The 14,156-nt window shown below is 39.6% G+C and overlaps 1 protein-coding gene across 1 annotated transcript; it reads left to right on the top strand.

The window, feature by feature from the left end:
* Positions 1-7,046: 7,046 nt before the first annotated feature.
* On the top strand, positions 7,047-13,589 carry LOC139826485 (uncharacterized). Its single transcript, XM_071802442.1, has 8 exons — positions 7,047-7,176; positions 7,404-7,481; positions 8,192-8,272; positions 9,223-9,306; positions 10,239-10,388; positions 10,817-10,885; positions 12,664-12,820; positions 13,187-13,589. The coding sequence occupies exons 1-8, from the start codon at positions 7,101-7,103 to the stop codon at positions 13,467-13,469; spliced, it is 978 nt and encodes a 325-aa protein (XP_071658543.1). The 5' UTR covers positions 7,047-7,100; the 3' UTR covers positions 13,470-13,589.
* The last annotated feature ends 567 nt before the right edge of the window (positions 13,590-14,156 follow it).

Here is a 14,156-nt window from a genome sequence, read left to right as displayed (position 1 = left end):
TGCTATAAGCCAAATTATATCATATTCTAGGAGTCAAACAGAAAAGAAAGAAAAGAAACCAAAATGAAACAAAACCAACAAAGCCAAACACACACAAAAACCAACCAAACAACCCAGAATCGAAAACAAAGTGGTGTAAAATTTGGCATTTTTATTGTATCACCAGGAGTTGTGTCATGGAATCCTTCTAGAGCACTGCAAAATCACGTTAGGCCACTCAGCTCTGCAAATCAGGATGCACTTTTTTTTAGTTCTGTGTTAAGCACTTGTCTTAAAATGTCCAATTTGTCAGCTGGCAGTACTCGTAGCTGTCGTTGGTGTTCATAGCAAGAGGCTGACGTCTAAGAAGTGGTATGGCTCTCACCAAGCAAGTGAAGGAAGCAGCATCCCCCACCTTCATGGGGATGCAGCAACAAACAGAAAGTGCCTGGGGACCCACTGAACTCTGCTGGGTCCTTTATTCCCAGTACCCTCTGGCTTAAAGGTGCTGTCTTTTCAGACAAGTCATCAAACAATTTGTTTTCTACCCAGTGGTATCCATATTCACGAGGGAAAAAAGAGTCAGTGGATGCAGTGATAGCAGGCTCGGAAGACCTTTTCTACCTGCAAATAGGTCTAAATTCAGGTGTGAGAGGTTATCCAGGCTTTGTGCTGGCATGCTGCGCTGAGCAGCATCTCACTCACAGTCCTTGAGCCTTTTAGGCTCACCTGGGTTCAAGCTGTAAAAATCATCAGATGCTTCCACAAATTTTGCCCTGTTCTGCTCACAACAGACACGAGCTTAGTAAACTAAATGCCTGTGCACATTATACTATGTTAACAGAAAAACAAAACAAACAAAAACAACTAACAAACAAACCCCCCAAACAAACAAAAAATGCCACTGCCTGTTTTGACTTTCTGAGAATTTCTCTGATCAGAGAAATATGCTAACAGTAGTTTCAGTGACACATATAAGACCTTCATAATTAAGCCCAAGAATTAAGTCACCTGCCCTCCCAGTTGCAACCATAATAACCACATTGATACTATGCCTCATTAATCAGCCTATTTGCTTGCTTAGTTTTTAGGTAGGTATGACGTGACCAAGCATGAGGAGAAACATGGTATATACTGGCTGAGAAACTCTTCAGAGATTAAAAAAGAATCATAATCACCTAATACATTGCATTTATCCTTCTCAATGTGAGTGGTATACAATAATTTTCTGAGCTGGTGCATGTAGCATGAGAAGCAGAGCTGGTTTCCCTAGTAAGCAGGTTTCACTGACAGGACATCCTTAGTTAGGCATTCCTGTACTAGATTCTTAGCAGAAAAAAAAATCAGTATAAGAAAATAACATTGAACAAACACTGTATTGTTTTGTTTTAGTGGTGGTTGGAGCCCTTCGATTGGCCAGTTTGCTGGTAACGCACTCCTAAGCTGACCATCCATGGCAGTGAAATCAGACCCACCCAGCCAATGTTTCTAGCTCAGAGGATGTGACATACAGTTAGGAAAACAGGAGGAAGATTAGGATAAAGGAAGGGGCTGAGCTGACTCAAAAGGCTCAGCTTATCAATGGCATTTATGTGTTACTGGTGCATCATCCTGAGCCTTGTGATTTGTCGCTGACCCTCAAAATGTCTGTTCCAAATAATGCATGAGAAATCGAATTTTAGTGATAGATGAATGCCTGAATGCCTGTCGCGCTTACCTTCTCAATCAACCTGAATTCTTCTGCAGGTGAGCAGGAACTGTGGTAAAGCTGCTGCCTTAGTCTGACACAGCATTTTGTTGCTATTAGCTAATATTTCACAAGATTATTTCATTGGATGGACCCACATGAGTCACTCTTTATGCCAGCCCATTGGAAAAAACAATTCCAAAATACAAAGTTGTGACACATCAGGTACTGGGAACCACGTCTTCAGTTTGTTACTGATTTGTGAGCTCTTGCATTTGCACAATGATGCACATCATGATGTAACCTGGCCTCTGAAAAATTATCAAACTACTGGAAACAGAACTTAACAAAACTCAAAACTCACACCTGAATCCAAAGGTCTGAAAGTTTGCCCTCTCTGAAGCAAGTGCTGTAAAGCCTCCCTGCAGCAGCTCACTGATTAACAAACTGGAACAACAAATGGGACTAAACTTTATTGCCATTTCCTGTTCTTAGTTTGGAGGTAGTTTTGCAGAATTCAAAGTGGACCTGATGCATTCATTTAAAACACTTAATTGTTTTAACAGGTTGGCTGTTCCCTGAGGGTCTGTGGCCAAGCCAAAAGCTTACTAGAGAGATACAGCTGGGATTTGGTATGTGCCACCTTCAGAAGGATGAAAAAAGTTTCTGCTTTGCTCAAAAGGAATGAGAGGAACACAGCAGATCAACCAGGAACACAACTGAGTAAAGCAGAAAGCTTTTTGTTTGAACCAGTAGAAGAATAAAAGACCACAAAGAGAACTACATGTGGTGTTTAACTTTTTCTACTGAAACAGATGGAAACCATTACCAATTACTTTTATTTAAACTCTGAAATACTATTTTTTCTATTCTTCTAATTCCTATGTGAATATACAAATTTCAGCAATTGTACATGTACTTTTATATTTAAATAAAATGAAATCGGAATGTCTATTTCATAGCTGTTTTGACTGCCCAGACATCAAGAATTTCAGGTTGGGTTTTCTTATTTGTGGTAGTGTTGGTTTTTTTAGTGTTTGTTTGTTTGTTTTGTGCTGCTCCGCCTCTGGCCTTCTGGTCTGAGCACAGGGTGATGTGAAAAAAATGAGGTAATATCCAGGTCCTTTTATCTTGTTCTTTTTGTAGGCTAAAGTCACCGAGCCTTTCTTCATTGTCAAACCCAAGGTTGTACAAGCGAATTCCTAAAATCCTGCTCAGAGTAAAGCCATGGCGAGGAATCAGCACCCTGCAAATGGCACTGGAGCTGCCAGTGCTTAAGGTTGCTGTGTAATCACTGTGTAGCTTTTTAGTTTTGATATAGAAAAAGCTGTATTTTCTTTCAAAGTGAAATGCAACCTGCTGTGTTTGCAGATTTTTGCTACAAATCCAATTTTGTGATTGATGGGAAGAATGAAATAGACCTAAGAGTTTTCCCAGTAGAAATTAATAAGTTAGTATGGAGTTCCTCACATTATGTTCTGTTCTCAGGTTTTGATTCCTTCTTTGTTTTTTGGCTTGCAGTTGTTTTTCTTTTCTGTGTTTGTGCGTGGTGTTTTTTTTTTTTTTTCTTTTTTTGGGAAAAATCGCGTCAGAAAATAATAGAAAATGACATAATTTGGCCCAAGAACATCCTCCACAGGCAGGAGGTACTATCAGCTCTGGTGAACACTCAACTGGTCCCCTTCTGGAGCACTCAACAAGGATAAAGAGAGGAAGAGACAGTCCCGAATATAATATATATTTATGTGAGGAAAATAATGCATTTTCAAAAGCTGTCACAGGAAATTAACAAGATGGATCTCATTCACTTTGATGCTGTAGCGATGCTTACCCATTAAGTTGTCAGGCAGTATAATCAGTTTTTGAAAAATGGAAATGGAAGAGAATCTGTGATCTATGGTACAAGCAGAAAATCAAATAATAAGACAATTAGGTTGTTGTAGATCAATTGCAAGACAACTAAGAATTAGTATCCTGAAATTAAACCTGTTACAGATGATCTGTATAATACAGATGTGCACAACTCTTGATTCACTCTGTATGGAAGCAAAATACCTATATAACCAATCTGGATAATTCCAGTGTCCTGTTGTTAAAGCTGAATGGTGGTTTAGGCCACATAGACAAAAAAAGTGTCAGTTTTGAAAATAATTTTGGCCATTGCTAATTAAGCGATCATTTAAATCTGTTGTTGTGCTACCTCAAGCAGAGACCTAAATCGTGTTTCTTCTACTTTTGAAATCAGTACCTTCTGCAAGAAAATAAAAGGTACCTCGAAATCCACTTTCTGACTGCTGTGCTGTCATCTATTGTTTGCCAGATACTCTGACTTGGCTGACCTCAATACTCCAACAGCATTACTGTAATAATTAGCACACACTACACTAAGAAGTACAGTTGTGTTACTGTAGCTTCAGTTAAGGCAGATAAGATGCACAGCTATATTGCTCATGTGTGTTCTCCAGCAGGTCAGCAATTCAAAGAGCAGTGAAGATGCTTACACAGATATTTTACCACACATTTGCAGGAGACGGCACACTCCAGGCCTCCTTGGCAGTGTGAAGGGTACTAGCCCAGGGGCTGGACAGGCACCGGCAGTCTCTCCATGATGTCCAAGCCCCATCAAGGAGCAGCTCCCCCAACAGCAGGTCAGGTCAGCAGATGGGCACCCATCCCCATGGCAGAGAGTCTCACGCTTCCTCCTGGTGCTGCTGGAGGCTCTGCTGACCTGCCGGTTCCACTGGACACAGCTCCCAGCCCCTCCACTCTTGCTCGAACACTCCACCTGCTCTGTAGCTGAAAATCTATAGTTGGACCATCAGAAGTCACCAACTCCCAGCCTTCACCAGCGAGGGAGTCTCCATTTTCCAGCTTGGTAAGCAGAGACTCTGCCTGCATTTCCTTTGAAACAACTGGATGTTCAGGCTCTATTTGGACTTGACCCAGTTAAGCTCTTCCTTGATGTGTCCTGTCTGTTGAACTTTTCTTGGTGCTCTTTTACTTAGCAACAGAGATCCTCCAACAGCACAGGCCCTCTGTGAGCCAGGGCACCATCACCCCACACCTGGAGACTTGCATCCTCCCGTGGCAGTTCCATCCGCACCAGATCAGTTGCTCCGGTGGGTGCTTGGGACTGTGACCGCTGGTGCATCACCACCGTGAGTGAGCACATGCGCAGGCTCTCAGCAGAGTTCCTGTTTCCTTCTGCACAAACTGTTGTGCAAATACCTGGATCTCTGGGCTCCCTCCCTTAGCTGCACTCATTGAATTGTTGAAAGAGCATCACACTGACTTCAAGGCAACTTGCAGTGTAAAGGGGGAGAATAATTTGAAGCCAGAGGCTTTGGTTTAAACATTGGCAAGGGGTTATTCCCTTTTCTTTTCCCCCCTCCTCCTCTATGTTCATCATCACTTTCTTTTTTTTCCATTCAAGATTCATCTTCCCCACAGCAGCAATACAAGGAAGATAAGGAGTACTTCTTCAGTTTGGTGATACATCGTTGGACCCTGGGGTAAAAGGCTGTTGATGACCATCCACAGTCCCTTGTTACTTTTTCACCTCAGTCTACTCACTCCAATATTTTCCAAAATGTTGGTTTAGGCCTTTGTTTGTTTTCCATTACCTCCATTTTACCGTGTGTCCAGTTCCGCTAACTCTGCTAACACATTTGCTGATGTCTTGCAGACAAACTTCCTGGTACCTCTTAATGTTGCTTTATGTCCCATTTACCATGGCCATTAACTATTCAATCACTTCTAGGCTGCTTTGAATAAGAACCCTAAGCAACCACACTGTGCTTAATCATAGGGCTCCTGTTCTGTTTAACTTGAGTTACTGTGAACTCACCACAACGACTCTGTAGGGAATTACCGCATGAAGTCACCTCTGTGTTCTTCCCCTAACCTGTAGTGAGGGATTTATCATTTGGATACAGTCTAGCTCAGAGTTTGAACCTGTGTCTGTCTCCAGAGAAAGATGCACTTGTCTCTGATGTTAAAAAAGATGTCATGTTTTACACCAAAAAGGTCCCGAGTGCTTGTGTCTGAATGAAAGCTTGAAAAAGTAGGGACTGTTATAGCCAAAGCTGGATGCCTCTAAGAAGGGCAATGGCTGCAAGATCACAGTTCAAATTACGGAGAACACTCATTTTACTGAACTGCCCACAGCTACGGACTGGATCTGTATGTGCCACACCAGAAACGCTTTTCCTTTTCACCTTTGAATTATTCTATCAACTTTAAAATTCTTATTTATGTGAGTAATGTGGTAAGTCAGCTCATCACAGTATCACACAGTATCACAGTATGTTTGGGATTGGAAGGGACCTCGAAAGATCATCTAGTCCAATCCCCCTGCTGGAGCAGGAACGCCTAGGTGAGGTCGCACAGGAATGTGTCCAGGCGGGCTTTGAATGTCTCCAGGGAAGGAGACTCCACAACCTCCCTGGGTAGCCTGTTCCAGTGCTCATGTTAGTGTTGATTAAATAAGTATTTACAAGCTAGGGACCTCTCCTAGTATATTATTCTCACACCCCAGTTTTTCCTCATATTTTTGTTCTGCAACTATCTTTCAGTGCATGGGGTTTCTTACCTTTTAAAAACCTGACTTTTCTTTCTATAGTCAGCAGAGGGAGCTAGCCACTTATTTAAGTAAGATCATAAGGGCTTGTGCTTTGAATCTTTCGCCTTTTTTTTTTGCCCTTTTTTCAGTTCACATCAGCTAGAATGGTTCTCGCGCCTTAAAATTTCTTTAAAAGGCCTTGGCACAGTGGCAGTCATAACTAGTTTGACAAACTGTTACAGATCAGGAATAGGATACCTTTCCTACCTCTTTCATTTAAAGCAAACCATGCCAAATATTACTGGAAGTCCATTGTGTAAATAACATATTTTGACGCAGCAGGGTCGTTAAACAAAAACTTTGTAACTGGAAACATGCGTTTGAAACAGTTGTACCTTGCAGTAAAGCAAAAAACGACAGGTGAGAATGGGAAGGTGTATCGAATCTCCTACTTCTAGGTCGAGTCACACAGCAGGTGTGTTGCAGTAAGACTTCAGCAGGAGGCGTTTTATTTTGATTTTGAACAGGATCTATTACAAATGGCGATGTGAGACGCACGTGCCGCGCTCTGCGCACCCACACCACGGTTTAGCCGTGAGCCACACGGGAGAGGAGCCCTTCGGTCCCCCTGCGTCCGCCCAGCGCTCTGCAGCTCCGTGTGTGAGATCAAACAACAGTAACATCTTAAGTACGTGTCCGCCTTACTCCGGCATAATCAGAGGTCAAGCCCCCTCCTCCTGCCCCGTGACAGCCCCACCCGACTGGAGATAACGTCACAGTGCCCCGCCTTTGGGGACCCGTTCCACTTCGGGGACCCAGCACCGCGAGCACAGGCGCCAGAGGCACCTCTGGAGCAGGAGTGCTGTGTCCACGATGAATCTCATTTTGCTTGTCCTTTTATCCCTTCTAGCTTCGGCAGAGACTACCAGAAAATTTATTTCACCTTACGGTATGTTCTAATCAAAAATTTATGCTGGTAAAAATTATTACAGAGCTTGTGTTCTGATAGATTAAAAAAAAAAAGGCAGAACATATTTCTTAATTTAGTTTGTTGGTTTTTTTTAGTTGAATGAAGCTTTTCCTCAGAGAGCTTAATTAGACTGTTCCCTTCCACTGTGGTAGCACTGTTGTTTTGAAAATGGATTCTACAGTTTGACTTTTTCTGCCTGTGTGCAGGTGCAAAATTCCATAGGAGACAAAAGTCCACAGAGCTTGTCCGGCGCTTCCAGCAGCCACACAGCATCCAGGCAGAAGGTAACCCTTAGGGCTTGCAGCACCAGACAGAAGAGCATCTGCTCGCAGTCCTGTGGAACAAGATGCGAGCTGAATTGAGAACTGCCCCTGTGCTCTCTAAAGGTGCAGGGACAGTCAGTCTTGCACGTACATAGCAGAGTTCTGTCACCAGGAACTGCAGACCAGTAGCACTTAAACACTCCCGACTATTTCTCAGTCTCAGGCTCCTGCTCAGATTCGCTGTTTCACAGTGGGAAAAGCCACATTATTTCACAAGGTAGAAAAAGGGACTGTTGGTTTCTTGACCATTGCAGTCATTATCTTACACTCCAGACCTGAGGCTGAAATACCGTTTTCTTAATGTGTATAATTATTTGCTCTGAGAAATATTCTGATTGGCATGCTGTACTGGGAAGGCTGCAGACCAAAGTGAGAGTGGGAGCCTGATGCAGGAGACAGCTCCTAAATGTCAGTGTATGTACACAGCCTTTGGAAATGGGCCATATTTAGAAATACAGTATCATATGGCTATTGAGATCTTAATTAAATAAGAACAGCATTTTTTTTTAAGGTGAATAGCATTGCTTATAATTTATTAGACTGGTTTTAGTCACTTGTTAGAGCAAACATATTTTGCAGCCTCTCAAATCACCAGCAAATACATTTTTAAACAAACATATATTTGACTAAGAAGTTATTGACTAAGCATTTCCTGGATTATTCCAAATTAGCACTACCTGGAGATTATTTGGAAAAGGAGGACGAAGATTATGACAATGATGAAAAAAACACAGATGTTGAACAAAGTCCTGGTAAGAACATAATAGAAACTAGTAAAATGAAATTAAGTTGCACAAAGTATAGGTATTGTCACTTCAGCATCAGGGGTTCAGAATTTTAGGTGAAGAGGAATTCTCCCTTTTATACAATGTGAATTTAATGTTTGCAATCCCCGCTCATAATATTGCTTCACAGAGTGGCTGTCTCCACACAAACCAGCTGAATGGCTTATGCACTCACACAAATTCAGTGGGGGGTTTCTAGTAACAGGGTCAGATAAATGCATCTGGGACCCTGTTTGCTATGTCCTTGAACCGGAACCCCAATTTTCAGTCACAGCTGGTGCTCATAGTTGGGACAGAAATGAAAAGCCTCTCTGCGATGGGACAGAGGAAAGAGCGGACTATAGAACACTTGAAGGACGAAGTCAGCTTGGCTCTTTTACTGGCAGCATTTGAAATCCATGGATTTGTAATACCAGAGCATTTTAAAGAATGGAATTATAACATACCCCTATAAGGAAGAGATTTTAGTGAACTGTTTCTTCCTCTAATGCATCAGGAAGGGGAAGATGGAAGAGAGAGGAACTGTGCTGTACTACTCAGTGCTTGAACTAAGCACATTCAAAATCTGCATTGTTCATTTATAAGCACGTTGTAGACTAAAAGGGAAAAAGGGCTATGAATAAAAAAATAGAGGAAGAAACATGTTATATGTGACCTTCAGAACCCTCATGTCAATTCAACTTTAGGTAATTGCAGAATAGTGCAATCCAGATTTTCAAATAAGAGAGTGGTTAATTTGTATGTAAAAATTACTACATTTAATAAGCCACAAATCAGCTAAAGTGCAACTAGGTAGTTTGAAATTATCTCCTTCACTTGGATGTGTCTGTTTTAGTGAGTACTTCCATTGTGCTCTTTGGAAAATGCCAGACTTATATGGCAAAGATAGGTATTTAACTTAATATGCATTCCTTTAGAAAATTCTGCAAGGACCTCTGTGTCTCACCATGGTGATGGAGAGGATCCGTTAAAGAAGAGCATTCAGAATTTGCAGGAGAGAAGTAAGTAGCAGAAGATACTATTCACGCAGTTTGAAACTCTATACATCTGCTTAAGTGGTAGTAAGGTCTGGAAAGAAGATCCTAGCACACACATCAGGCAGGTGTGCATCTCAAATTGTATCTTGTATTGCATTAGTTACTGATACAACTGTTCAAAGAACAAGACAAATTAATGAGAGGTTAGGTCAAGAAATCTTAAATTAGCCCCAAACTACTAATGAAAATTACAGAATGGTAGGTGAGAGAGGAGAACGAATATTGTGCTGCCCTCCCACCTTTGAACAAAACACTTTCACGGACATAATTTGACTTGTGAGTAATCAGATCCCACAGTTTCCCACTTCATTTCACAATGTTTCAAGAATCCTGGTATCCTATCTACTGCTCACTGGTGACCTTTGCGATCACCAACACAGTTTGCAGATTGTGTTCAAAGAGAGCCCACATCAGAATTAATTGCAGAGAATAAGTAAAGCAAGAGTGTCTGTCAACACACATAGGCCTGTACACAGATTGACATAGTCTCTTTCCAGTTCTGCCTGAATTCTTCCTTTGGGTTATTTCCATTACAATTTAGACTTAACAATTGAGGATTGTGAAAATTGACTATAATAGTAATGTATTTTTTGCGGCATCACTAACTGCATATAGAAGTGACATACTAGTGCTGGTTATCACATTCATCAACTCTGTCAAGAAGCGTGAAAGGTGGTCTCACGTAAAAACTGTTCATCCATCCAGAACACTACAGACAAATGACATGCTGCCCTCCATACGTGGCCATCAATAATCAAATATGAATCTGGAAAATGCTTCTGCAAAAATAACTCTGCCTTAAAATTTATATGTAGATTGGGATTTTTGTAAGTAGTTAGTTTCCCTTCCTAAGAGATGCACCCTGCCTAACTTCAGCTTATTGTTACTGCCTGTAGCAATGTTTGCCACCACAAGAGGAGCGGAAGAGGAAGAGGAGAGTTCTCAGGAAGAAGAGAAGAGTTCTCAGGAAGAAGAGGAGAGTTCTCAGGAAGAAGAGGAGGATTCTCAGGAAGAAGCGGAGATTGCTAAGGAAGATCAGGAGCTGGGTAACAGCTAATCTGTGTTTTCATTGGGCTTTCCAGTATTATACTTTCATACTAAAAAAATCTGTTTTGACATGCTGATCTGACATGATTTTCCCAGTTTCACTGAGCTCAAGACCACGTATTATTTTGCTGTTTCTAAGTTCATAACGTAGCTATTTCAAGTTCTGCAGTTTTTTAACCAAAGTACTACAGAGTAAAACATATGAGTTGTTTTTTTTTTTTCTTTTCTAAAGAAAGCGGTTCTTACCACTTTTCCAACCATATTTGCTAGTGAACTGCATTTATTTCTGTTTTTTCTAGCTTTTAGACTTTTGACAATAATGTAGCAGGTTTACTATGCACGCTTTCTTTCTTTCCCTTTCAGATGTTAAACTTTCAAATTTGACTTTTTCTGCTTTAGCTTCGGATTTTCTTTTTCTCCCCCTCAGAATCCAGATTGGGACCCCATTTCCGTAACACTCTTCCTTGGAGCAACAGTGACGAACTGCCTTTGGATGGTATGGTAGAGGACTTAGCAAAAGACTAAGTATAAGTTTAATTATCCTAACTAGACAGACTAAGAACAACATCGGTTCTAAATTTGCTGGGCTAAAATGAAGAAGAAACTTGAAATCAAGAGACTTTATCACATCTTCATCTGAGAATCATATAAGTAAAAATCATTAGGCAAGCCCTGTCTTTGAGACGTACACTTATTAGCAGGTAAACAAATGAAGTCCCAAGATGATGAAACTTAGCACGGGCCATATTGGCAATGTATAGAAAAAGTAATGCAAATAAGCACTTTGAAGCTGTAAAAATGCTTCTGTCCAAAAACCTTGAATGATGCTTTAATTTATCTCTTGTTTTCCTACCTCCAGTTATATTTGATTACTACTTTGCAGCTGAGGGAAAATGTTAAACATATGCACAAATACACAGATGAAGTTAAGGTTCTTTTGACCTGAATGGGACATACAAAATTTCCGTGCAGTATTTGGCTTCTGACATTGTATGTTTTTCATCCATATTGATTCCTGAATGAAACAGCAAGTATAGCTTTCTGTATCTCTGGCAAAATGAATTAACTTGTTTCTATTTCTGAATAGCTAGAAAAATATACCAACCTCATTTCATTTTCTAACAAAGGGCTAATAAGTAAAATAGTTTCTATAAACCAAACTGTTAAGGAAAAAAAAAATCCTAAAAGATTTGTCTGCTTGTTTTGAATTGTATATGGGATCACAAAAGGTGCAATAAAATGTTATTGCTTAAATGTAAGGTTATCCTTATAAAATACTGCATTATTGCTGTGTCTTGCATTTTTCAGACCCAAATTTATGAATGTTTATGAGCATGTCTCTGAAAGTAATAGAAGACCACAAACAGGGACTTCCACCTTGATAGAACAATGCATTGCTATGACTGGTTTGGCACCCTTTTTTGATTGAGGATTGGTTACCATTTAAAAACTGAATAGAACTAAAAGCAAAAGATCTGATTGGTACTGCCTACTACAAGAAGTTGCACTTAGGAAAATTAACCAGATCTAGCAGAAACTGAGGGAGTTTAGATCTTTACAAACTATAGCAAAACTAAGATACGTAGATAGCTGCATAAAGCACTAAAAAACCTTAACATAATAAAAGACCAAGTGATGAGCTCACTGAAGACAGCTCCGAGTTTCATTCCTTTTCACAGCCTAGAGAAGTAACAGGGTTGCAATCAAGTGTGTTGCAGCAGTCACACACAAATTGTTTTAAAACTTTCTAGAACAGTGAACTGCTTGTAAATTACTCATAATTGCATTTTTTTCTCTTGAAACAAAATAATTAGCTATGTATTTAAATAACAGATGGAAATGCAGGAAAGAAATGGATTTTTTTAATTGCATCAAAGATATTTTTATAATGAAAGAGCACATAATCAAGTTCCTGATCTCAATGACATCAGATACCAGCCAACCAATGTATTTTTCCAAGAACTGCCATGTAAAAATGTAGTATAACTGTCTCAATGAGTTTTGCACACAGTAAATTAGGAATATATAGAATGGATGGTTTGATAGATGTTTTAAGATCACCCCATCTCCTCTTAGGTGAAAAGACTGTAAGATGTGCTTTGGGCCAATTCATCAACAACTAAATGGATTTGGGTTTTTGCAGAACTTAGTCCTTCTGTTAAGTGCTTATTTTTATTTGCGAATCGCACAGATATAATCAGTTTCTGTGTAGGTTGATTTGTCCGGGACATTACATGTGTGCAAACTGTGGTCTGATGTTTTTCACTGTTGCAGTGACAGACACCAGTAACTGGCCGAAAATTAAAGAAGCCAAAGAAGACAATTTCAGAATACACCTATTGTTTGCTGTGTCATGTGCAACTCTTGTGTGGTCCTTAGTATTTATGTTATGCTTTTGTACGGCTGTCTTCAAGTACAACATTGAAAAACGGTAAGATTTCCAATAATGTGCTGTGCTTTATTATTTTGATATTAAAGTAAGGTGGTGCTTCAAACACAGGATGAAAGACTATGCGAAAATGTGATAAAAGGTCAGAAAGGCTATATGCACACATAATTTGCTTACTTTTTCCACTGTAAATGAAAAATGAAGGTAAAAATAATTTTAAAATAATTATATTATTACCAATAGTGTATGTTTAAAACATCGCCTTGTAAGTTGAGATGCTTCCTTTGACAATTCAAATCTTTAAAAAAAACAAAGTTCAGTAATTCGGCATCCATTTTCAGTGGTATCTGTTAAGTTTCTGTTGAATTCCTCACATTAGAATAATGTAATTTTTGTTCTGTGTTTTAGGAATTTTTATAAGAATCTCAGATGCTCAGGAGAAAAACAGAAACCGTTTTCTGCATCTTATTCTGACCTTCCGAAGATAGTTCATGATTCTCCAGTTTCCAGATCTGCAGAAAGCAGTCTATGGCATGAGAAAATGGCATCAGACATACTGAGTAATGAGAAAAGCACAAAATCAGAAACAGTACCTTTGCTAGACTCTGTACTTGTTATGCCACCACTTTCTCATGCATCAAGTATTGCCAGTTTTATTTCAAATGAAGATTCAAATGAAGATGAACACTAAATAGAATCTCATTTGACAGTGAGTGACAAGCTCTCTAACTCAGATGTTGGTAGATATGCAATGATGTTTATATAAATAGTACTTGTGATTCGTTAAATTTGTAACTTGAAATATCACTACAGAACAAAATAAAATGTACATTCTGATAAGACAGTGATGTCTAATTGAAATTTAATCACAAATGTTTGCAGGCAAACATTGACTGCTTCAGAATCAAGCACCAGGACATACAACCATGGGCAGAAGACAGTTCCACATTATTCCTCAAGTTAAAAAGGAACAGCTGAAACACAATGACTTCTTGAAATTAATTCAACCAATCCAACATTAGCAGCACACACTAGATAGGAAAGTAGTGATGGATCTCTGAAAAATAATTACTTTTTAAATTAGGACTTTTCTGGGCAATAATTAACTTTTTTTTTTTTTTTTAAAATATCCTTTGTTTGGGAAAGTTACATGAGCATATGTGCATATTGGAATGTTTGTGTACATGACAGTGCTATATGCTGTTTCTATGTATACAATAACCTGCAAGTCCAAGTAATAGCAAGGCAGGTATTTTTAACAGAAAATATATCACTTGGTAAATTTTTTTAAGAGAACTCAAGTTTTCTCTTCCCTCTGTTTTTTTTCACACCACATCAAACGCAGAATATCACACCTGTCTTTGCCAACCCCCGACAG

Source organism: Patagioenas fasciata, chromosome Z (genome assembly GCF_037038585.1).
Source record: "Patagioenas fasciata isolate bPatFas1 chromosome Z, bPatFas1.hap1, whole genome shotgun sequence".
In the NCBI taxonomy this organism is placed as follows: Eukaryota; Metazoa; Chordata; class Aves; order Columbiformes; family Columbidae; genus Patagioenas; species Patagioenas fasciata.
The sequence above is the reverse complement of the archived record's forward strand: the minus strand, read 5'-3'. Positions and strand labels throughout refer to the sequence as shown.

What these genes read in the sequence shown, in the direction of transcription:
- LOC139826485 (XM_071802442.1), top strand. Translation starts at nt 7,101, where the DNA reads ATGAATCTCATTTTGCTTGTCCTTTTATCCCTTCTAGCTTCGGCAGAG. An exon ending in ACACAGCATCCAGGCAGAAG is followed by an intron (nt 7,482 to 8,191) that starts GTAACCCTTAGG and finishes ATTCCAAATTAG; the next exon opens with CACTACCTGGAGATTATTTG. An exon ending in TCAGAATTTGCAGGAGAGAA is followed by an intron (nt 9,307 to 10,238) that starts GTAAGTAGCAGA and finishes TACTGCCTGTAG; the next exon opens with CAATGTTTGCCACCACAAGA.